Source organism: Phycodurus eques, chromosome 14 (genome assembly GCF_024500275.1).
Source record: "Phycodurus eques isolate BA_2022a chromosome 14, UOR_Pequ_1.1, whole genome shotgun sequence".
In the NCBI taxonomy this organism is placed as follows: domain Eukaryota; kingdom Metazoa; phylum Chordata; class Actinopteri; order Syngnathiformes; family Syngnathidae; genus Phycodurus; species Phycodurus eques.
Window position 1 is genome coordinate 17,022,367 of NC_084538.1, and position 26,054 is coordinate 17,048,420.

General features: G+C 40.0%; 1 protein-coding gene across 2 annotated transcripts in view; it reads left to right on the forward strand.

Moving 5' to 3' along the window:
- The first annotated feature begins 322 nt into the window (after positions 1-322).
- Positions 323-26,054, forward strand: part of ldlrap1b (low density lipoprotein receptor adaptor protein 1b) — a 34,430-nt gene continuing 8,698 nt past the window's right edge. Inside the window, exons 1-6 of one of the 2 annotated variants that reach the window (XM_061696394.1) lie at positions 323-595; positions 14,810-14,952; positions 16,104-16,216; positions 19,290-19,404; positions 19,900-19,972; positions 25,224-25,319. In XM_061696394.1, the coding sequence (XP_061552378.1) occupies positions 511-595; positions 14,810-14,952; positions 16,104-16,216; positions 19,290-19,404; positions 19,900-19,972; positions 25,224-25,319 (625 nt within the window). In that variant the 5' untranslated portion in view covers positions 323-510. The remainder of the gene's footprint in view (positions 596-14,809; positions 14,953-16,103; positions 16,217-19,289; positions 19,405-19,899; positions 19,973-25,223; positions 25,320-26,054) is intronic. The other variant, XM_061696393.1, reaches the window with a different exon arrangement.

Consider the following 26,054-nt stretch of genomic DNA (forward strand, 5'->3'; position numbering starts at 1 on the left):
ATATTTTGTATAATTGACATAAAAAAAGTTTGACCTCTGTATTCCATTATATTTCAGTCTTTCTTTAAGTGAAGGAGTTGAATCAGTACTACGTCGTTTTAAAAAATTTTTTTTTATTTATTTTCTAAAATATCTAATCGCAAGTATCTGTAGTCACGTCATTGTTCTATGTCTCTCTGACGACGCTAATTGATTGTCTATGAAAGCAGCGAGTTTCTTCACTGAGAAAGCACCGCCCGCCCGCCCGGGACGCGAGCATAACAACCACAAGTGCTCCACTAGCATGGCTTTACAAACGTGCGTCACGCACATTATCTGCTCGATTTACATATGTGACACCGCCCAGGGGGCAGAGCATGTTGATCCGCGGTGGCGTGGATTGAACTACCGCACGGAAAGGACGAAAACAGATGAGAAAAGTTCAGGGGGACTGCTGTTTTAAAACAGGCGGGGTGTTTCGACACACAGTATACGGCTCGACTGGGGTTTGCCCCACTTTGACACCGCGGTATGGACGCTTTGAAATCCGCCGGAAGGGCGATAATACGAAGTCCCAGCATCGCAAAACAGTCATGGGGAGGTGGCAGACATAAAAGTGAGTACATTTGTTTTCTGCTCCGCACCCGTCCATTAAAACAAGGCGCCAGCGTGGGCTAATTTGGCTACATCAAGCAAGCAGCAGATGAGAGTCTACCGGCGCGTGCCTTAAACGTTACAATTCGACCAGCTGCACTTGGGGCAACTTAAAGCCAACGTGACTGTTGTTTGACAGCCCGTGGAACTAAAACGATACAAACAAAACTTAAGTAGGCAATTGAAGTCGGAAATGTGCACATTTACGCTTTGAACTTGACTCGAACTCTTGACAGCAGCGCCCCAGAGCTCGATAGTGGACACCCGGAGAGCGGGTGAAATGATAGTGCCCCTCCTAATGGCTCACTCGTCGAGTATCGTCTCATGTTTGTCCAACCGTGGAGATATGACACGAGAACTCCGGCGGTCCTGCGCGAACACCCGGCGTTGTCTGCCACGTCGCGTCTGAGATTTACAACAGAGGAGGTACAGGCTGGGAAATTAGTGGTCGTATTTCTGGCAAAGCAAGGCTGTACAATCCTAGCAACCCACTGTTGCTAGGCGATGCACTATGTGAAACAAAAAATGAGGGTGACTGCAAGTCTTATTTAGCCTAGTGCCTGACTGTAATTCAGTGATTTGATTGGCATGGAAGGCACTTTTGAGATTTATAGCGTGTACGGTCATCACACGTCAGGTTCAGCATGATTCTGAAAGCATGCATACATTAGCAGCCCGCAGCGTTTTATATTTGCTCACACAAAGCGGATGTCCCTATCTTGGCCCCCAGCCACACACACGCGCGCGCACACACACACACACACACACACACACGATGGTGCACTTGGCAACGAGATGTCACACGTGCCTCGACAACGCAATCAATGCATTGTTTTGATGATGAGAGTTCAGCAGGGATCATCCACAAATAACCAGGGCGAAAGCCACATTGTTGGTGCCCGAATTAGCTGCTTTCCCAATGCTTTTGCATCACCAGAGACCTGGGAGATGCTCGAAGCCCTGCAGGGTTGACGCAGCACTGTACATAGTATTGATTTTTTTTTTTTTTTTTATTTTATTGTAAAATGACTGAATGAAAATATGAGACACCATACCTTTGGATAGTTTATGCACAAACTGGGTTTCTCAAATGAAAGCAAAATGCCCCCAAAATGGTATGAGTTGTACTTTCTATGTGGCTCAAGAACTTTACTTTAAAATCATGAAGCTATGGGAACGGCGACTCTCTTGGGTAAAATATTCCCTTTTGGAATCTCTTTGGATTATGTCAGTATCATAAGGGTAAAGTAAATGAATTTTTCACTCTGGATGAAACGGTATGTAAAATACATGAAAATGTATACAGTACCGTTCAAGGTGGGGGATGTTCTGGACCATCCCCCAATAGGTGAAAATCAGTGATACAGAGAGACCATATAAAACATATGTTTATAGTTTTATGCCTCCCACATGCTTCAAACACATTTTATAAAACATGCTTGAATTTATTAAAACCCACTTTTAAAGTATTCCTTAGCGCCTGTTCTTGCTCTGTCTGTTGTGCACAGATCTCAAAATAAGAGCAAAGCATACTCGTTTCAAGCTGTTTAGGTAGAGGCTTTTCCACCAATCAGCCCTGGAACTTTGAGTTCCTGGGAGCAAAAGGTTCCTGTGGACCATGTGCACTAATTGCACTAATGAGTTCAGGGTAGTTTAAGCAAATGAGGCTGATGCTGCTCATTAATGACACCTACTGCATCTAAAAAAATGCTTGTATTTCAAGCTTTCAATGTCTTATTTTATATCTTAATCTAAATTTCAAATATTTTTGATCTTTTTAAACGTAACCCTTTATCCAGGTGAGGCAATTGAGGGATAACTGTCATTTGCAATGGCAAGATGGCTGCAGAGAGTCTTTGAGGTAGGGAGTTTTATTATATACAGGTACATTTCAATACATTACAATATATTTATTCTATTTTATTGGAATGACGTACCTAAATTGTGCAAAAAAAGCTTGCAGAAGACTGTAGATGATATTTCCTAGCTGGAAAATGGAATAGGGACATGAGGCTGAATCCTTCAAGTTCCACTACCAATTTGAGATTTTGACTTCCTCTGTTTCCTCAGTACTGGTGCATTGAGATGTCCGGAATAGAGAACACTCTTTTATCATTGTACGTTGCAGTGTCAGTGCAGTGCTCCTCTCAGGGCACCTGCTTTTACATGTGCCTCATGCATTGTCATTTTTTAAACATGAATTTGGGGGGCGGGGGGGGGGGGGGGGGGAGGCCATTTTGTTTTGGCTATTATTTGTAACAGCCAGTGTTCTTGAAGCTTGCAACGTCAACCATTTGAAAAAAAGTTTAGAACTTGAGCAAGAGTCCCCCCCCCCCCCTTGTATGTGGGCCTGGCCTTGTCATTGGAGAAAATTCCCTTCTCTGGCATTCATCCATCATCACTACATTGCTTGTTTCCCTCTGTTAGTGGGATTGTAGCAGCTTCTAGTATTGTTTTCACTACACACATACATGATTTCTTCCATTTGAGATTTGAGCACAATCACATTGCTTTGTGGTCAAGTATGTGAGAATTATATAATTTCCTGCATATTTTTCTCAAACTGCTCAGTTGGATTTCGGCAGTTTGCTGAGTTGACTCCCCCCCTTCACCTCCCCCCTGACTACCTGAACTTGTTACAGTCCAAATTGACCGTTTTCAGAACGGTCTTTTAGTGTTTAGTTGAGTTGAGTAGACTCTCCAATGCCTGTCCTCAATGTGTTGTAAGGAAGACGGCGCGTTCTCTGCAAATAGCTTGGTCAAAGAGTTGGCTTTCTATTGTGGGCTTTTCTATTTTTTTCCACTAGCATATGCAACTTTCTTTCCCCAGTGTGCATGTGTTAAAATACATCTGGTCACACTTGCACGAGTGCATGTTTGAATGCTTCCTCTAACACAGTCTCACTAAACATGGTGGTTGAAAGTCGTCTTTTTCACTGCTTTAGTCAAAGTTCTCCTCTAGCACGTTCTCCTGTTCTGAAGAGAGAGCACCGTCTCGTTAATATGAGCGGCCCCCTGACCACGGCGGTGAGCAAGCTTTGTGTGGTAGAGTAGTCACGGCCTGAAGAAACTCTGTGCTTGCGGAGCGGCACCCTCTGTCGTGGCGCAAGGAGCTGCCGCCGACAAGGGCGCAGATGGTACTGGTACCCACTCAGATTCATAATGACATTGATCCGTCTCCTCCACTTTTTGCCAGTAATCACCCCGTCTTCCTGAAGTCGGATCTTCAACTCTGCAAGGCAGATGACTCTTACAAGCCCAACATGAAACTCATGCTATCTGCTTCTCTCGTAAAAAACACTACCAATATAGTTACATGTTTTGGTGTGTGTTTGAAAGGCTGGGAAGCGCAGGGAGCACTCACCGCTGACCTTGCGTGTCAAAAAAATATTTTGCAAATATATCTTACTATCAATCTTTACTTCATAAAACTACAGTATGCCAATTAAAACAACTATTCCTCAGCATACAAGGTCATGCTGTACCTCCCCAGAAAACGAGTGCGGCTAACTGAAAAATTTGGTCGCACCAGTGCGAAAGTGTAGATCTCTGCATCGAAAAGAGTCCGTAAGCAGTAATGGAGGTCCCTATTCTCTGCACAATTATTTTGTCGTTACAAAGTCCTCATTGATTTATAGCCTCATTGGGCCCTCTGTATCTCCAAAAGACTTTTGTTTGTGAAGTCCACATATGGTGTCTCTAGTGTTTAGTCATGCGTTCAGTCGGTCGCTACTTTTACATGCACAAAGAGACATGCTACCAAAATAGTTTATCGTTCTCCGTTTTTTTCATACCTATTTGTTTGGCCCCAGTTAATATGCCCTGTGTGTGTAATTCAACCCTTGTTCAAACTGTCTGCCTCCACAACATTAGGTGGCAATGATCCTCCTTTCTGCGCTGGAATTCCACCAGATGTAGGTTGAATTTCTTGTACTTGTTTCAAACCAAGTGGCTATATATTTAGACAATTGCAGTCTTTACATCTTAGAAAATGTTACTGCATGTAATTTTTTTTAAATTGGGCTGGTGTGGTTATGTGGCTACTCAATAGCAGGGGAACAAAAACGCTAAAGGCTCCTGCAGTGTGCCCACACAATACTTTTTCCCACTTTACCACAAAGGTCCTGTCAGAATTGTTGAGTGCTTATCAGAAGTCAAGCATCAGACCTGGTGGGATGGATTGTTTTAAATATACTGAAATGGCTTGCTTTGATTAAATATTTAAGAACATTTATTTTAACTCTAATCATCATTTCGATGATGTACGAATGAAATTGATGTCTTGGTTAAGAGAGACAGTGGCAAACCAGTTTGCCATCCTGTTTAGAAATAATTAATGTAAGCTTCTTCAGCCATATGTCCAGACATATGGTCAGCGTGGTCTCAAGTGACCTTTACACAACAATATGTTGATCACTGACTTAAAAAAACAAAAACAACAAAAAACAGCAGAGACTTTTACCACCAGGAAAAGGACCTATAGATCACACATTTGTATAGCGCCAACATGCTAAGTTAAACACACATCTAGCCATTAAACTGATTCTTACATGGCTTAGTTGATGTTGGCTGGCTTTGCTTAGCTTTGGGACTAAACCCAAAACGCTAACGAGCGTTTTTACTCCTGTTTGTTCCGCCGCTCAAAGCGATCTACTTTCATCAATAAAGAATCTCCCTTGTTTTATCATTCAGGCTTGTCTGATTTCAAGTGCATTTGTTTTAAGTTTTTTCAGTTGATCTAATTTCTGACCTTGTTTAGGTGACATAAATATTTTGCAGTCCAATGACAACCGGCGATAACAATTTTAAACTTTTGCTTAAATGTACAGCACAAATGATTATTAAACAGATTAGCAGGAGAATTACCCACCCAGTCATGGCTGTATTTTGTATTAGTAATTTTTTTTAAATGTAGGTTGCGTTAATTACGTCCCATTACAACGAGATACCAGCTGCAGCTCTCCTACGTTAGGTATTCTTAAAAAGTGGAAGTACGTGTTTCAAAATAGCAACATAACAAGGTTAGACGCATCTCACTAGCTATTTTTAGAAGAGGCCCGCAGGCTACTCATGTGGTCCTTTGGGTCTACCTGGAGTGCACGAGCACCATGTTGGTGACCTAGGGCTGCACGATTATGGCCAAAATAATAATCATGATTATTTTGATCAATATTGTAATCACAATTATTAATCACTTTTATTCCTCATGATAGTTGCACTATTTTTAAACAAACAATATGTAACAGTTTTCAGTTCAAAATGAATCTTTAAATAAGAATAAATGATAAATAATAATAAATGTACCCAAAATAAATCTACTTTAGCGAGGCCTAACTGAATAAATGTGCTATACAAAGTGAAATCACAAATTGCAACTTAATGCAAAACCTTTCAGTTGATAATAGTGAAAAATGAAGTGAAACAGACAATGATTTTAGTCAATTCTTTTCCAGAATGAGTGCGTAAAGAGGAGGATGGTATTCATGTGGCACAGTTTGAAGCACCCATCAGGTGCAGGTGGAGATGGGCTTGGCTCAAGTTGCCGACCAAAACAAAAAAAGCAAAGAAATGAGAAACATTTATTTTAATCTTAAATTTGTACATCAACATGTACTTGAGCAGTTTAAATAAATGTTTTTCTGCTTGAAGAAAAATGTGTATTTTGCCTTATTGTACTCTTCAGAGTCTTTCAGATTGCTTAATTCATATTAAAATCAAAAAAACATTCTCATTTTGGTCACCTTTTTCATGCCTTTGGTGTTTGCATGTCTGTTTTCATCATCCTTGTAGGTGGCAGCAGATTTTTGTCAAAAATGTCTTGGTATATTTGCCCATTCATCCTTTCTTCTATAATGTGAAGTTTACCAGTATCATTTGCTGAAAAGCAGCCCCACACCATCATGTTCCCACCTCCGAACTTCACTGTTGGTATGGCGTTTTTGGGGTGATGTGCAGTGCCATTTCTCCTCCAGATGTGGAGACTGAGCTTATTTGTTGGGTTGTTCCCACCATCTGGTGAAAATGTTCAGGTCAATAGCACCTTTGGAAGTATATTTGAGAAAAATGGTGATGTGTTAAATACTCATTTCAACCATTGTATATTACTACATTGGACATAAGTGCAATTTTAGGCCTTTATTCTGAAGTTTGCACCGGACCACAGTGCGGGGTCTTAATGAAGCCTTAACCATGTGTGCGCCCACTGGTGGCTGGGTGACTAGGTTGGCCAGGCATATGAAAAGTGGTTAATTTGTAGCACTGCCCGCATTTTAAATGTAAAAATAACACCGGCGATCAGTCTCATTTAATTGTGGAAGCCAAAATAGCGATCATGATTAAAACTGTGAAGTCCTAAGCTGATCCCTGCCTTAGTGCCTTTCTCAAGCGTGTTCGTCAAGGTGGTCATGTTTGGCCAGTGGACAGGACAATTGGGGAAGCAAACTGCTCTTCACCCCCAAAGCAAGTCATTCAGGTAAGACCTGCTCCTATTTTCATCACATTTTCTCAAAATATTTCCCAAAGAACATTTTGACTCCTACACACACACACACACGTGCAGTAACAGTTAAATTGTGCACTCTGGAGTGTTGTCCTAGATACAATTGCACTATTGTTTAAAATAAAATGACAAGTGTGATGGTCACGATAGAACTGAGAAAGGAACTTACCACCAGCATATCACACGAGCCATCTTAGTAGACCTACTTTCAGCCAGCATCAAAGGATTAATTCTGCATTATTTTGCATTTTCCTTTAGCGTTTTTGTGGCCTTTGTGATACTTGTTCTGAAAGGACAATGGTAGAAAGGATAGAAGACTGTGAGAAATACAATATGTTAGTTTTTGTTAGTGGACAATTCTTCAACTTCTAGTGAGCAACTTTCTTTATTTGCTCCTACTGTCGTGCATCAATGATTGCAGTTTGAAAGGAATACTCGACACCCACAGTTGACAACACACAGTATGGCGTAATCGTGACATTACCAAGAACTGGTCATCCCGCCAAAATTGCTGAAAAGATGAGAAGAAAATTGGTCATGGACATTGAGGACATTTCTGCAAAGTACTGGTTGTTTAGTACATAGGACAACAATCTCCCATCTTCTTCATATGTCTGGGCTATTGGGTAGGGTTTCATGACAGAATCCTTTAAAAAAAAAAAAAAAAAAAACACGCTTGAAATCTCCCAAACACACTGGGAAAATGTTTTTGGGCAGATGAAACCAAATTTAGAAATGATTTATCTTTTTTACATCATCAAAACCTGGCATGTGAACAGGGGTGTGTAGACTTTTTATACACACTTTATTTCATAACCATGATTCTTGTTGAGTAGATTTTTGATTAAAAGGTCTAATCCTTGATTGGCAGGCACTCATTCCACATGGCTGTCTCACTCGCTCTCCAAATGTTAGTACTGAGTGGATTTAAGTCTCAGAGAGAGACACGTGTCTTAGTGTTTTGACCAATACTGACCGAAAGACTATTTCCCTCTGTAAAGCTTTTCATTTAGATTGGAATTTGTTCATATTGCTTAGTAGGCTAAAAACAGTTGACTTCGCAGACTTTTCCTTACATTTTGAGATAGATAGATGATTTAACAAGAGGAGCATTTCTATGCCTCTTAGTATTGATTGGTTTCTCCAAAAATCTCAGCGATGTCGACTGTAGCTTTAGATTATATGTGCAACATTTATTGTATACTTTCCCAAGCATCTATTGTTAGGAGGAGCAATTGTACCAGATCAGACTTTGTACAGAGAGATTTGCTCCATGCGTATTTACACAAGTTATCCTCAACAATTCTGTCCTTATTCAAAATAACTGATTTTCATATTTTGTATCGATGATGCATGTGCTCATTTCTGACTTGCACTTGAATTAGTGCTTCGCATATGATTAGATAATACCCAACCACAGAGGAGTTTGATATACAATGTGAGTCTCTGTGGCATAATTAAAATCTTTTCTTACTTTGTGCTTTGTCTGTGTATGCCTCCAGGTCTCTTTCATTGTCTGAGTCAGAAATTTCTAAATTAACCACTTGTCCTAATTGGAGTCTAATAATGCAGGAATATATTTTGGATTTGTTGGACTGAGATGGGATGATGCCCTTTTTGCTAGGGGTGGGTAATAACATCGAAAGAAAAAATGCATTGCATAACTTTCCCTTGCAATTCAGTATCGATTTAGCAAATCCTGAATTGAGTCACCTCATGGCCAGTGGGGGGCGCTTTTGCATGTGATTCGCATTGTATTGATTGAAGCCACACTCGACCAAACAACAACAAAGTGGTGACTAAAGGAAGCAGCAGCAGCGTGGCGCGAGCGACTTCTACTTTTAAATTTGACATTTGGTCATTTTGGATTCCTCTGTAAATGTGGAACACGGGAAATGTACAACAGTTAAGACAGCCGTTTTGGAGTTGTTGAATTGGGCAGAAAGAGTGAACGACCCCTATGTACGTAACTATCACTTCTAATGAGTGGGAATTAGTGCCAAATGTTCTGCAGAACAGAGACCTCCGTTAAAGCCACACAGCGAGCAATATAGCAAACTTGTTGACATGCAATAAATGAGTACGGTTTGACGAGGAAAGCCACAACGCAGCAACCATGATACTTAATTAGGTATTAATTAAAAACCCTGCAAATAATATTAGTAACCCTTGAGTACTTTTGTACTCAATGTGCACATATGTTATGTGCAAATTTTTTATTGTCAGATGTATTATTGCTTAAAAAAATGTGACATCACATGGCATCAAAAATATTTCAAAATGGTAAAAATTTACTTTTTTGCATTTATACTTACTGAGTTGATATCAGAGCATTTAAAACAATATCGAATTGCAACCTAAATAATCTAAATTGAATCGAATCGTGAGGTTTCTAACAATGCCCAGCTCTACTCTCAGCACAGAAGCTGGTTGCTAAGATGAAAAGAAAGAAGCAAATGTTACTTTGGTAACTAGCGATTGCTGTTATATTACGCTAAACATATATTTTTTGCATTCCCTTTTGATTCTTTTGGATTAGGTTAGATATAGTTGTGCTCATCATTATTGGCACGCTTCAAGTTTAAGTACTAAATGTGGAATATCTCCTGAAGAAAATTAACAATTTGGGCATTTTTTTTTCTTTTTATAATAGAGAACTTGTTTGATACAAAAGAGCAAATATAAACGGTTTCTGGACATATGAAACAAAAATAGAGCTTTTTTGCAATGTGCACAAACAGTATGATTACAGACAGCGCAATAAAGCCTCTAAGGAAATGAACACTGTGACAACAGTCACGCATGGTGGGTGGAGGTTCCAGTATTGGGGGCTGCTTACATCTGGTACTGGAAGCCTTGACTGTATCACAGGTATCATGAAATCAGAAAATAAGATATTTTAGAGCAAAATGTCTTACTCAGTGTAAGAAAACTTGAGGTGAAGCTCATGGGTCTTCCAGCAAGACAAAGACCCAAAGCACACATCCAAAAGCACACAGGAACGGTTGAAAAGAAAACACAATAGTTTAAAAATGGCCAGCAATGAGTCCTGATCTCAATCTCTTTGTTTTGTTGGCTCATTACAAATGACTAAACGTTTGTAACCTTTGCAAATTAATTTACAGTCATTTGCAATCGGGGCTGAATGATTTTGATACCGCATGATTCCTATTTATACAATGGAAAAAACTGATTAAAAAAGCTGATGGAAACATTGGCTCTCCGGGCACTCCGGTTTCTTCCCACATCCCAAAAACATGCATGGTAGGTTGATTGAAGACTCCAAGTTGCCTTCAGGTGTGAATGTGAGTGCGATTGGTTGTTTTTTTTCTATGTGCCCTGCTATTGGCTGGCGACCGGTTGAGGGTGTACCCGGCCTCCCGCCCGAAGATAGCTGGGATAGGCTCCAGCAGCCTGCGACCCTAGTGAGGATAAGCGGTAAAGAATATGGATGGATGGATGTTTGAGTTAAAAAAAAAGACAATGAATTAAATGTTCAAATTAAGAAGATAAAATGATTTTCATTCAATAATCAGGAGAAACCTCACCACTAGTGGGGGGGAGGGGGGGGGTACTCATGGTATGGTAAAATTGTTCAGGGGGTACACAAGACAAAAACGTTGGGAACCACTGGTCTATAGGGTCAGACCTAACTACCCTAACTTGCTCAGGACAATTTTTATTTTCTTTATTTTTAAAAAAAATAGTTTTTGTGGGATTTGTTAAGTATCATGTTTACATACGTTTTTTTAAAAAGGAAGAGACTCACTTTCACGTCCTGTAAAAACAAAACACAAAAAGTGAAGTTGATGTTTCAAACAAATCACAGTTGTTATCTGGAGAAATAAATAAAATCCCAGAAGAGATAAAAAGAACCACAGAATTTGTTTTGAACGATGTCCTTGTCCTGTGTGTTTTCTCTAGGTCAAGCAATGGTTAGTCTGGTTCTTTTCACAGGAAGCCCCCATGTGTGAGTTATCGGTTGAGATGGTTGACAAAAAGGAAGTTGCAGCCCATGACGTCTATTTAACGGAAGGATGCTGTTGTTGTGTAATTGTCAGAAAAGGAACTTGAATTTTACATGAACTAATTTGGTGCCAACGTAATGTATTAAAACAATATAGGCCTATTAAGTTATGATTTTGTTAATCAGAATCAGAATCAGAATCATCTTTATTTGCCAAGTATGTCCAAAACACACAAGGAATTTGTCTCCGGTAGTTGGAGCCGCTCTAGTACAACAAACAGTCAATTTACAGAACACTTTGGGGACATAAAGACATTGACAAAAATTGAAGTTCGATCTGTGTTTCTCCCCTTCACCTCGCTGTACTGAGCATGAGCGTTTCTTTTCTAGTGTATGTGAGGCCATTTGAATGTGTGCAGAGGTGGTGTGAGCTGGGCAGTTGTAAAAGAGGATCAAGGCTTTGGCAGAGCCGCAAAGAGCTTGCGCCAGTACAAGACCACCCGACCTGATTGCAGTATTTGTAATCTAAACTATTCTCAACATTATCGGTAGAGCAAAGCTTGGTGTTTTCCTAGTTGACTCTCTCTCAATGCAATCCCCCATCTACTGAGCAAACATTGCTGCATAACATGCTCTTATTTCAAGGCGGCAGCACACAGCCGAGCGGTGCCCACTGACCAGCCAGCCACAGCTCTAGCACAGCCAATAAGCCTTTGAAGTTTGCTCTAATCAGCACCGGGGCTGCAGTGAACTGCCATGATTGCTGCTGCTGCTGGGTGGAGGGTTGGTCGTATGAATGCAAATGTAACAAATATGAACATGGATTATTAGCTTTCCACATGAAGCAGCACTTGCTCGATTTATACACCATCTAAAATTTGAAAATTTCGGTTCTTCTAATTTTTCGGTTCTTTTATACTCCGCTTTTACATCATACTTCAAAGTATCACAGAGCTGGAACCTTGTGGTCATTCTATTCGGTTGCATGTTTCTTGTACTCCATCTGTGTCATTAGCCCTGTAAAGCCTGAAAATGAAATAATAGAGAGAAAATTGGAATTCTTTGAAATTGGAGCCTTTATTGGGCCTTTTGAACAAACTTTCAAATACAATTACTGAAAAGCAACTTCCAGATGTCTTCCCATTTGTACTGTATTTGATGCATCCGGTCACGATGCTCAAGATTTTTACTTTCATAACAAACTAAAACATAACAATACACATTCATATCAAACATATTACTATTTCTAAACATAAGAATACAATTTCCCACTAATAATCAGTAGTATAACAGCTATCATGCAGCATTGAGAACTCCACCAACGGAACTCACAATGGCATTGGACGAGGAACATTTCGGGTGTCTTTTACTATTTTCACAAAATGAAAAAAAAAAAAACATGGTGCTCCTCCACGGTGTTCTTGGTCGCCTCAAGATTGTCTTAGCTTTAATAGGAGCGAGCGACAGCATTCATTACATTTGAGATTTTCCAGGTGAAATTATTCAAACGTTCATCAACGGTCTCAGCATTCAGTTTGTGGCACAACTGTGGTCCCCATAAACGTAGTGGCGGTACTCTCATTTATTTACCTTTTCTTAATAGATATAGAGGTTGTCTGAACTTTTGGAAGAATCTGTAATTCAAGAAATGCACAAAAATGGTCAGAAATAGCCGTATCCTTAATGTCAATTGATAGAATTTCAACATCCTTAGAGATGACCAGGTCTAAGATGTGGCCTTGAGTGTGGGTTGGACTCTTAATATGTTGAGAGCGGTCAAATGTGTCTAGTATGGCAGAGAGTTCTTAAGATGGTTTTTCCAAGTTATTGTCAACATGAAATTAGTCTCCCGTTATGACAAAATAGTTGTAGTCCGTATGTATAAATAACTGACAGCACTTCTGAAATAGCCTCCATAAATTTTCTATTGTATCTTGGATTGTCTATAAATTATTAAAACAATAACCTTTGGGTCACCTTTAACTAAAAACAGAGGTATTCAAAAAAACAAAATCACCCAGTATAATTTCTTTACACTGAAATAGAGTTAAAAATAACAGCAATACAGCCTTTTTCCCGATTCGACACTTCACAAAATAATAATTTGCTGGTGTTGCCTCATTTAAAATGGTATTACAGCTACTTTCTGTTAACCAAGTTTCATTTAGTAACAAAAAGTCCCGATCATAGGTTGTAATGATGTCATTAATCAACCTTGATTTATTACCCAGTGACCTGATATTGAAAAGAGGTAGTCTCGCAGAGATAACTGGAGACAATGGTTTGATAGATTCACATTTTATCCTCACTAAGTTTGTGGTTCTACTTTTTTTTGTGCCATATTTCTTTGACCAACTTTCTGTCCCTTAAGTAGAAGAATAAAAGTGATCTTTTCGGCTAAGCTGTACATGCAGTTGTCAGCAAGCAAACTTTATATTGTTGATATTGTTGACTTTGTGATATTAATATCTTGAATATTCATTTCTAAATATTGATACAATAACATATATCGTTCACACCTCGTTAGTGTGCTGTTTGTTGTTGATCCTTGGGGTATTATGACGAACACATTCGACAGACATTATTAAAACACCAAAATGCGTGTCTCTTCTCTTAAGTCTCACTTTCACTTTAAGGGATTTAATTTTTTATCTGCAGTACTTTCCCTACAGGACTTTTAAATTGTGAAATGTGAAATAATTGTAATAAGGGGAGGGGGGAAAAATCACCTGGGTATTTAATTTCTTTTATTTTGTATAAATTAATCGGATGGCAATTTTCTGCATGAATTGTCACTGTAATTATACGAACATGATCATATTCATTGAATAGAAATCCCAAATAGCAAAGAGCCAGTGTATTTAATACAACTAATCTTACACAATCCTCCTTTAAATAAAGCAGTTCAGTGATGTACAGCCAATTATGGGCAGTCATTCAAGCTGCCTGATCCAGTCAATCTTAACATGTTTATGGTTAATATTTATATTTCAATACACGTTCTCAACCTTTTAACATTTACAACAAAGGCTAAACAGTCCCTTAGTTAAAAACACTGTGACATTAATGCTATTAATCCAGTTTGGGATAACTGCAGATTACAAAACATTCCTTCCCACCCCATTAAGAAATACAAAAATGTAAATAATCCTTTCAAAGGTAAAATGCATACAAAAAACATTTCCTGTACAAGAGGACGTTAAGTAAAATTTTAGCATTTTTAAAAGCGATACAAGTGTAACAATAACAACCACTCTCATATTCATATTTGAGGTGAAAAAAATGCTCTTGCTAACGAATGAGGATGCTGTAATAAATATCATTTTCTTCAATTTCTTTGTTTATAAGTGAAAAAGAACCACTAGTGTTATGTAAATGCTGCCACAACAAATGCACTGTACGTATGATAAGAAGAGACAAGGCAGAAAGGTGGTTACTAATGGTTAATGTTAAGAATCCACAGCCCTTGCTGAGAAGTTGGCGTGCTTCTGGGGAAGTAAATTGATGAGTACAAAACAAGAAATGTTGTTATTGGTTTAACTTGAACTATGATATAGAGCAGCTCAAGTGTTTGTTTTGGCAGTGTGGACCTAAAGTTACTGAATGATGGCTGGTATTGAATGCAAACTTGATGAGTTGTGTTGTGAGCCTGAGAAATAGCTTGACTTCCATTGCATCGTGTACCTTATCTGTGTTGTCGTCATTGACAGAGCTTCCAGAGAACTGGACAGACACGAGGGAGACCCTTCTGGAGGGCATGGTGTTCCAGCTCAAGTACCTGGGGGTCACAATGGTTGAGCAGCCTAAAGGAGAAGAGCTGTCAGCAGCTGCTGTCAAGAGGATAGTGGCCACAGTGAGATGCCGTGCACACAAATACCTGCACACAAACAAACACATGTAATGAAAACACTGAATGCATCCTAAATCTCATTTAAGAGTCAGCATTTGATCTTGAGTTTTTCCAGAACAAGTCTTAACAAAAGCATGACCAGTTATACATTTATTTTGTTAAAGTAGTTGTCATCCAGCTGGTTGCTTGCCTTGACTCCCTTGAGGTCCAGGCTGACATTTAAATGAAAATGCAATTAGTTTGGACACTCTTGCTCAGTATATGGCTCACTCAGCCTTATCATGCTAGAAAATGCTTAATGTTATTGGATCTGGCAGCTCGGGGGATAATTTAGTTAGTGGTGAAACAATGGTGGGACTCTGGACACAGCGATGTATGGAGAGGGAGGAGGAAGGGGCTGATTGCTCCTAATCCACTATCTACCCACAGTTATGCAAGATCCCTGAAGGGGAGGACATTTTCTGTATCATATTTTGCTGTGCAATCTATGATAGGAATCTTTGGTCAGACTGTGGTTAAACCTAAAACAATGTTTTTTTTTTTATGTAATTATGCAATCCTCATAACTTGGTGCCACTCACAAATAGCAAAAAAAAAGTTTACCAAGATGTTTTAAACTCGCAAAATAAATTAGCATTATTAGCTTTGCAAACACGTGTGAGCATGTTTTATACAGTGCCCCTGTCCTTGTTTCAATTATGTTTGCCCATTTATCAAATTTAAATCATCAAACCAAATGGAAATAGATTTGTTCTATTTTCCGGGTTGATAGTTTTCTATATCTTTGTTTCTTTGTTCTTGAATTTAAGTGGATTGTGGCATGATACTTTTTCTTTTTGAGATCTTGGAGCCTACTTCACTTTGTCTCAGAGGTACTATTGCAGTGATTTCTTGATTCAACAAATCTGGCGGCAAGCAGGCCTGGGTGCGTGTGGCCAGCGAAATTGAACTCAGCTCACCAAGAATTGCAGTTAATCATAGTATTGAACAAGGCAAGGCAATTACTTTTTCAAATAGGGCCACAAATGAACATTTGAAAACTACATTTCGCATCTGCGTGGGTTCTTTTTGTTAGATATTAAAACGGTTGAAGTTTGATTTTATATTTCTGTCTCACACCTGTCTTTTACTTTACTTCATGTTCTGTCATTCAGGCCAAAGCCAGTGGGAAAAAGCTCCAGAAAGTCACATTAACAGTCTCCCCTCGCGGAATCATCCTTTACGACAGTGCCTCCAACCAGCTGATAGAAAACATTTCCATTTACAGGTCAGTTCTCCACTTTCTGTCATGTAGTTGGTTAATGATTGAACTGGGCGGCCCCAGTTATTGCATACTTTTAGTCTTAGCTTGCCTTAACCCCCAGATTAAAACAGATTCTCATCACATGCCTTTACTCATCTGTCACTGGATTGTTGTGTGGGGTAAAGAGGTGTAACACACAAGTGTTTGCTGTGTGTCTGTAAGCAGTATGCCTCACTCTCTCCAGGGAACAGCACAACAGCTGTATGTCTGAGCTTTCATGCAGGTGTGACTGACTGACATGCACACATTCTCTCACACCCAAGTGACACAAACATTCCTTCAATTGCCATAGAAACCTTTTGCCTGTCTCAACTTGTGTACTTCGAGCTGCATGACCTTACTTGGCCTCGAGTGAACGATTCATTCCCAAATGACTTCCAAGTCTGCATGAGGAGAGCGAGATCGGGACCTTTTTTGTTTTGTTTTGGAAAGTATCAACATTATACAACATTATGTAACATTTCAGTTTCCTCTTTCCTCAACAACAAAGTATGTTTCTTATTATTGTTCATAAATTTGTGAAATGTGTTAAATTCCAGTCATGACTGTTACCTTTGTAACACCTTGAAATTACATGGTGGCCATTTAGAGGCATTTCAAGATGTTTTATCATGGTTGTTGCATTAAAATTACTGTATTAGAGGTCTTTAGAGTGCAGTTATACACCAGCAATGGATCTCTGATTTTATTAGTTAAAACTGACCATTAATTAGCAACGTTGACAAGTGGTCGCCCTGTTCATTGAATTTTCTAAAAACATGGAATGAGCACTTTGCGCATCTAAAATCCTCCATAACAAATATTTAAGGAAAAACACATTTGATTACATGAACTATTCTACTGTACAAGCTCTCATTGCACCAATAATGTTCCATTTGCGCTGTTTCAGTCGTGTTTTTAGGGCAAGTACGCCGCTTGAAATGTCACACAAATGTTGACTGCGTCGATGACTGAGAAATTGGTGGAAGTTTTTAAATGAAAATGGACAGCGAGTCGGAGAAGGGCTTCCCTGAGTAGCAGACGAAATGAAACGGTCAAGGAGATATGTTGAGAAATAAGTTTGACTGTTTCACTCTGACTTGAACAAGGTTTTGACCAGATTTTTTTTATAGGTGATATCACATGAAATTATTCCCCCAAAAGGCAATATTTTTCCCCCACATAAAAACCTCAATTTCTCTAGAACCCATCATCCGATTTTCAAAAGTCTTTGTTGTACTCAGGTTGAAGTGGCCTTTCCAACCAGACTCCACATTTTGACAGACTGTCATTGTTGGTAAATCTTGTCACGTTGCTACATTATCTACCATGTTCCTTAGTTTCTCAGTGTTATGGCTCGTGAGTGTGTGTCGCACTAGCGCTGGATTTACATTGCATGGTTCAAGTGACACAATTTAGCTTTTTTTGCTCTGAAGTGGCACAATTGAAATTAGATTTTACAGCGAATTGATAGACTATTTGATAGTCTAAATATAAACATTCTAAGTTTGTCACTCATTACAAAACAACAGGGGCCAGTAGTTTAGTTAGTAGTTTAAGTAGTATTGAAATCAAGGAAGGGGTTGTGGGGGGTGGTGAGAAGTCGTGCAGACCAACTAAGCGGCATGTGTGTTTCCTATTTTTATCGTTTAGCATCGTTTACTTCTGTTTTATCACTGCCTGGAGTTGACACCTATGTAGTTGTGTGCAATTTGGTCATCTGCACACGAGGCTTGTTTCCTGTGTTCTGCAAATATACACATGGTCATGGAGCTACAATGTAAATCCAGCCTAGGTGTAATTGAGAGCAAAGCCTTCATTTGTATGTCGCTGTGTGACTATCAGGGCGTTAATGCCACAGCTTTACACCATTTATCTATATTAAATCTGCTTTCTGCAGTGTTGGGCTTTTTCCAAGTAACATTTCACACTGAAAGGAGGGTGAAGGCAGAATGACAAACATCATTGTCTTGGACTGAGATCAAATTTATTTAAGTGCCTTCAGACACTCCGGGGTCAGACTATTCATTGATTAGCAGCCTAAGATCCCAAGTGCAACTTTGATTGACATTTAGTCCAACTAAATAGTCATGTTCATCAACTTGATCTTTTTACAGTGTAAAAAAAAAAATTGCTTGTAGCAATCTCCTCAACAGGTTGTGAAGACATAAAGCAGCTTGTTATCTACCTTGCGATCTGAGTTTTACTCCCTTAATATCTTGGACTGTTGGATAATCATCCATCCATCCATCCATTTTCTGAGCCGCTTCTCCTCACTAGGGTCGCGGGCGTGCTGGAGCCTATCCCAGCTGTCATCGGGCAGGAGGCGGGGTACACCCTGAACTGGTTGCCAGCCAATCGCAGGGCACATACAAACAAACAACCATTCGCACTCACAGTCACACCTACGGGCAATTTAGAGTCTCCAATTAATGCATGTTTTCGGGATGTGGGAGGAAACCGGAGTGCCCGGAGAAAACCCACGCAGGCACAGGGAGACCATGCAAACTCAATAAAATAAATTCATCGGGCTACTAGACACCTGATTACCCAACGGCCTCATGGCAAACATTTGTCAGTAACTCTCGTATTGCTTAGCTGCGATGCTTATCGCCAACTTTTTTTCCTTTGCCCTTATTGATGTAAAATTTGTATACCTTTTATATTCACCTTGATGACTTTGTTTTTGATCAACTTACATTGAGATTCACAGCTATGTCAGCCCAAGAGGGGAAAAACAAATATCCAACAATCAAATAAAGACATCCCTCCACCATTTAAAATCTCATTAACCAGGTTGTGTATCCTTCGCAGAGGTAGTGGAGAACAGTTTTTCTCCGTAGTGTACATGCTCATTATATAAAGCCCATTACGCAACAATGACACAGCTGCACATTTTGGGCTTTATTAAAAAATAAATAATTTTGGGCTTTATTAAAAAATAAAAATTGCTACATAGTATAGTTGCACTTGATTGAACCATTTAAATTGCATAGCTTGGCTAACTTCATGATCTCCTCAGTGCATTTACTTTCCTTGGTCCTCATGTGTTTTTCAGAATATCCTATTGTACAGCAGATAAAATGCATGACAAAGTGTTTGCCTACATCGTCCAGAGCCAACACAATGAGGCACTCGAGTGTCATGCCTTCCTCTGCACAAAGAGAAAAGTGGTAAGCAATTAAGACTGTGTATTCCTTCAATGCAAAGCAATGACAAAGTAGCTTTGTAGAGGCTTTTATGTTGAAAAAATGTAGGTAGTATATAACCAGCTTGTCTCTTTGACTACTTAACATGCAAACATTAAGTCATAACTGAAGTAGGATGAGGGAGGAGAACATGAGATGAGGATAGGTTGTCATCATTCCCTCCTTCCCTAGGGTTTCCCAAACAAGTGAGCCACACCCTCCTCTTCCTTCCTCTCACTAATTTAGTTCTTTCCAAAACGCTACACAAGACTCCCAGCTACATAACTAGGGCATGGTGACTCTTCCTCCTTTTGACGTGTCTCTATTTTGCTTTTAATGGTCATGTCTTGTTTTACTCTGTCGTAGCTCTGTGCCTTAATATCGATTCTGTGGATTCGGAGCCTATGAGTTAATATATGATACTTGACATTTGTCTTCCTTTACTCATTTCCCTCTTGTCTGTGTGCCTCCCCCCAACAGGCACAAGCAGTAACCCTAACAGTGGCTCAAGCTTTCAGGGTGGCATTTGAATTCTGGCAGGCTGCCAAGGAAGGTATGCATGATTCCTTTGACTGCAAGAGCAGTATAACGGATGAGTGGAAACCCCTCTCTCATCTTTCCCTTCCCCCTCTGGTGTTTTCCTTTTCGTTTAACATATTGAGCGTTATTGTTTTTTAACCAATGTATGTTCAAACTGCATTTTATCTTGGTCACAGAACGAGTCCACTGTGAATCTAAGCACTAACGTTCACTCACTCAAAAATGACTTACAGTTGTGCAATCCGATATAAGCGGAGCCAATGCTCAGTTTTGATGACACAGTCAAAATATTATTGAAGAACCTTTTTAGTTACTGCGGTTCACTCGCCTGACTTTGCAGGCGGCAAGTCACTGATCGTTACGGCCATAACACTGATTGTTCCGGATATTGGGGGGGGGGGGGGGGAAATCTAGTGTCTGACATTAATTGCGTGTCCACATTGAACAGCTGCTTGGCGTATGCTATTTTATTTTTAATTCAATTTTTATGGAAATTCTGACAAATATAGACAAATTGTTCTGGAAGTGAATTTTTATCAGTTGGCAGCTCTGAGAACCGTTTAATATTTGTAATAATTTGTGTCACACATGCAAACAAACTTTCCATGAAATTTGATTTCTTCATAGTGTCATATCAAGTACACACATCATTGGTGGGATTTTCTTTTTCTTTTGGTGTGCCTCTCCAGCTTGGACAATCCACCACAGTGACAAAGATTTCCTGTTTTTTCCCCACACATCGCTTGGCTGCAGAAGTTCTTTTAACAACTTGACATCGGCCGCGTCCAGTAGTTGTAGATTAAAATGGTTAAACCTTTTTTAGACACGAGAGCCACACAATATCTCACAATGATGCACTTCAGTTGTACACACGTTTTTAAGAGTAGGATTTTTCATTGTCATTAGTTTTTATTTAATTTTGGCTTCGTTTCATTTTTATTTTTCGTTATCTTGCTTTATGTACTGTTCTGTACCTGTTTTGTGTATGCTCAGCTATTGAATTTTGATATTTCCTTGCGGAATGTTTAATAAATTGCAAAACTAGACTTGGATTAATAAAGTTAAGAAACAAAATGACTGAGGCTAGCTAAAAGAACAGACTAAAAGTAGCAAGTCTTCTTGACAAATATACTCAAAAGTGAAAACCATTAATAACACTAAAAAGCAAAGTAAATGTAAGGGTAACTCCCGAAGCATGTGTCTACCCACCTCTTCTTCGCTGACAGTGTCAATCAGAACGGCATCATTGTCTTTGTAAACTCGCATTCCTAAACTCCACCTGTACACTCAAAAGTTCCAGTGGTTTGGATATGTAGTGACCAAATTATCAACAGACCTATTTAGAAATTCCTCTTTCATTATGGGAATTTGTATTGGTTAAAGACTGACAGTGGGGAGAGGTAGAAAGGAGCTAAGGTTATAGCGTCAGGTGAAGGTGGGCAGACTAGTCTAAATCTGCCATTTCCTTTCTGCAGAGAACACAGCCTCGCTGGGGATTTGTTTTCATTGTATATACCGTTTTTATTTTTGTTGGCCAAAGCAACCAACCCTTTCGTAGAGCGAGTAGATGTCGAGGCACATGGCGCACAATCCAAATTGCTGTGCAAGGAGGGTGTCTCTCTTGCTCGCTCGCTCGCTCAGTCACTCCCCCCCCCCCCCCACCACCACACACACACACACACACACACACGCCTCGTTCTTTTCACACAGCTCACCAGAACATTCATGTAATTTACATGTGGTACTTCGCTGCAGATGATTGGCGGCAAGGAAGGTATCAGATTTTTTTCAACATCAACCACTTTCTTCTTTCACTTTTGTTGTCTATTGCCATCCTTTTGAATCAATTGTTGTAATATATTTTTGGTATGCACTATATCTTTTTGGTAAGGCACAGTGAGCCTCCCATCCTTGTTTAGTTATATTTTTGGCACATAGCCCGAGCGGGTTCAACTGTTTCTGAGATAGGAGGGTGAATGAAGAAGAAATGTGGCACAGGGTGGAGTGTGTTGGGAAGGGGAATTTGAAAGGGAAAGGAAATTCGTATGATAGATCAGTGTTGGTCACTGATACTGTCTCATGTAAACGCAAGCTTATTTCTTCAGCCCTTTCGGATATTTCGTTTGAAAATCACTACATTTATACTCTACTGTCATGTTCTAGTAGAACAGTTTTTCCTTTTTGACAAATTTGAATCAGGTTTCCGAACTCATCATAGTACAGAATCAGCTCTTATCAAAGTGCTAAATGATACAAGGTTCAATAGAGACTCTGGTAAGGTGTCAATTCTGGGCTTGTTGGATCTCAGTGCGGCTTTTGATACAGTAGATCATAATATACTGCTGAACAGGTTGGAAACATAGATAGGACTAAATAGAACTCCCAGTCAGCTTTAGAATAGATTTTCAAGTTCTGCTGCTGGCCTATAAATTATTAAATGGTTTAGGTCCTGAATACATGAAAGAAATTATAATGGAATATAAACCCAGTAGGGCTCTGAGATCTACAGACTCAGGTCAAATAGTGCAGCACAACGCAAACAAAGTGAAGCAGCTTTTAGCTATTATACTGCACATAAATGGAATAGGTTGCCAACAGAAGTCAGGTCAGCCCCAAGTGTGAATGTTTTTAAGTCCAGGTTAAAACCTCTTCTTTGTCCCCCCTGCTTTTTAGACCATGTCCACTTTTAAAGGATCTTTCTTGCACTATATGCTGATTTTATTTTACATTTTATTTTTCTCGTTCAATTTTATTAGCAGTTTTTTTTTAAAATGCTTTAATCATTTTTAAAAAAATGCTTTAATCATGTGAAGCACATTGAGTTACATTGTGTATATATTGTGTAAATGCGCTCTATAAATACATTTGCTTTGCTTTGCTTAGTGTGGTGCCAAGAATTGTGCCAGCGTAAGTGCCTCACACATATTGTAAGCTAGTTAAACTTCGCATTTCCCACACTCTGCTTATTCTATCGCCACTCTTTACCACCACATCAATACAGTGCCACCAAAGTAGAATGGATTCTCACTGGGTTACAGAGGGAAGAATGTTTTTTTTTTTTTTCTTTTAAAGTAGTATTCTCTTATAGGAAGGAAGCAAAGAAAGAATGCGGTGGGGGGACCCCAGAGAATCAAAGCAGGAAGAGTGTGTCTGTATAAGAAAAAACCTAAGCAGCCAAACACTCCCACCACCCCCACTTGACCACAATCCCCTGCCCTGCATTCCTCCACATACTACAATTCCGATTAGCTTAAAAAAACGTGGGTCTGTATAATATTCACCAAACAACTACTGGTAACTCCAAAAAGGCATACCGTATTAAAAGGCGCAGTCTCAGTTACGGGGTCTATTTCTGTATTTAACACATACATAAGGCGCACCGTATTATTGGGCGCAGGCATGGTAAAACACATGCTAGCTTAAAACATACAGTAGCATGTATGCACGCTAAAACAATGTTTTTAAAAAGGCAGCGGGAGCAAAACTGAGTTCGGTTGTACTTTATTGAAGTATTTAACAATGTACTCACGTTATTTTTTGATCAATCCTCATCCATCAAAGTCCTCATGTATTGTATCCGAAAGGAACAGCTGGGCAAGTTCTCCATCAAACACGCCAGCTTCCCTCTCGTCATTGTCAGAGTCGGTCTCGTTGCCATGCGGATCCTCAGAAATGATGACGGCTTTTACGAAAACTCGAACAACAGTGCAAGCAGACACGTTAGCCCAAGCATCCACAATCCATTCAAAAATTGTGGCGTAACTCGCCCGGGGCTGCCTCCTAGTCTTAGTAAAGCTGTGTTCCCCATCTGTCATCCATCGCTTCCACGCCACTCGCAACTTCACTTTGAACGCCCTGTTTGCACCAATGTCCAGCGGTTGGAGTTCCTTCGTCAATCCTCCCGGAATGATGGCAAGCTTCCTCACTTGCTGCACATGGCAGAGTTATTGCACTCAAGTCGAATTGTGACTTGAGACGGTTCTCCCGGCTGTTCTTTGCTCATGAATCTATTGCTCGAGTTGGTCTTCCAACTCGGGCCACCTCGCCTTGTTTCCGCGTTTTGTTTTTCTCTTTTTTCTGCGGAAACTCAGCTTTGTCTTCTTGACTTGGCAAAGCTCGTTTTCCTGCTTCCTCCACTTGCGAACCATGGAGTGGTTGTCCTTGAATTCTCTCGCAGCTGCTCGATTCCTATGTTCCTCCGCGTAACTGATAGCTTGCAGTTTAAACTGTGCTTTGTAAGCGTGTTTCTTCGTAGGGGCCATTTTCGGGGGTCCTTAGCCAAACCGATTTTGTTTTTCACAATGGACACCCTGGCGCTATATACCTACTGGGGGCGTGGCTTTAGCGTCCTCCTTCACGAACCCTTCCCCCTTTACGTCCGCATGCTGTCCTCAGCCATGTCCGCTTTTCCTCTGTATAAGCAGCGTGTCGGCAGGAAATGCTCCCAGTCAGTCAAGCGGTCAAAAAAACAAGTCAAACGGAGCGCTCATCACACAACATTTATAGATGTTGGAACTCGGCGCACACATTAGGCGCCCCGTCCATTTTGGAGAAAATTTAAGACTTTTAAGCCTTATTGTCGTGTAAATATGGTATCTTGACGTGGTGCCATGTTTATTACAGACAAATCTGGACCATAACCAAAGATGACACATTTTTCACACTGCTAGCACTAAGATGTCTGGGCTTATGGGACAACCAGCAAACCATACATACATAGTTCTACTGCTGCTATTATCACTATTACTCCTACCACAATGTGTATGCATGTTACGTATATTTATATAGGAGACCAAATTGAAAGTGTACAGAGAATATGATGACACTAGGAATATTAGTAAATTAGTTATTGTCCTTGATGAATTGTGCAATGGTAAACCTTAGCAGCTGAGAATGTTTGGCACAAGCCTCTTGGGTGTTAAACAAATGCACTGCTGGTTAAATTTAAATGCTGCAATCACTATTACATGAACTGGATGTTGTTATTTTTGCAGTCCACTGCCTCACAATTCATGCAAACCGGAATAATTACGCTAATTATCTGCCAATTGTTCCTTCGTATGTGTTCAAAAACATTATTGTATGTGTGCCTGGTGGAACATTTCTTCTTATTTTCCCCCCAGCCACTAGATGAGTACACAGTTGTGCAAGGACAAATCACCCCATTGTTACAGCTTTGCTGTGTCGTAGCCATCTGACCTTTTCTGTAACTCCGCTGTCTCTTTGTCCACACCCTTTGAACCCCTGTGTTGCCGCCTATGCAGAAAAGGAGAAGCGAGTGAAGTCCGGTTCAGATGGTGAAGGAGTCAACAGCTCCCAGTCAGACAGCTCAGCGAGCCTTGGCAGCCTGAAGGAAGGAGGTCAGTCATGTCACCTAACATCATGCTTTCTGGAACAGAAATCAGCCACTTGTCAAAGGTTGGCTTACAATGAGGCTGTAGTTCAGCTAACAGCCTGGGGTTTCTTTCTACTTGGCTTCATTGTAATGCACAGAAAAGGACATTAAAGGTGAATGCACATGGTGATAGTGAATGGTAGGATGCTTTCTTGCATTTAGAAACAGTAGATAACAGCTCTTGTTTGTTTACAAACCACGAGAGTAAATGTTTTCTGCGACCTCATTGTTCACTCAAATCCTCGTAAGAATCTACTCTTCATGGCTTGTGAGCAGAAAGCTATTGACATCTCTTTGAGCTTAACATGCTGTAAGGCATCATTAGCTGTGGGTATTGTCCTTGCTGAGATAAGGCACATCCTGCTGCCAGTGGCACAATGGCTGCAATACACATTCACATGCATGCATGCATGTGTGCATGTGTCCTTTCCCTGTCACACTTGGTACATCAAATATTAAATCCTCACGTTTTCTCTGATCCATTTCATAACGTAGGGTTTAGCTTGATGCTAGTCCAGGAACAACTGACATCAGCTTTGTACTCATGCTTCCAGCCAAATGCCCTGAAGCTAGAAAGGGATCTCTGAAATGTGTTCTGACACTGTATTTGGGAGGAGAAGTGACAGACAAAAGTAAGCCTATCGGATTTTTTTGAGGGGCGAAAGACTCATTTGGATTTCATACTATGCCTCTAAACAGA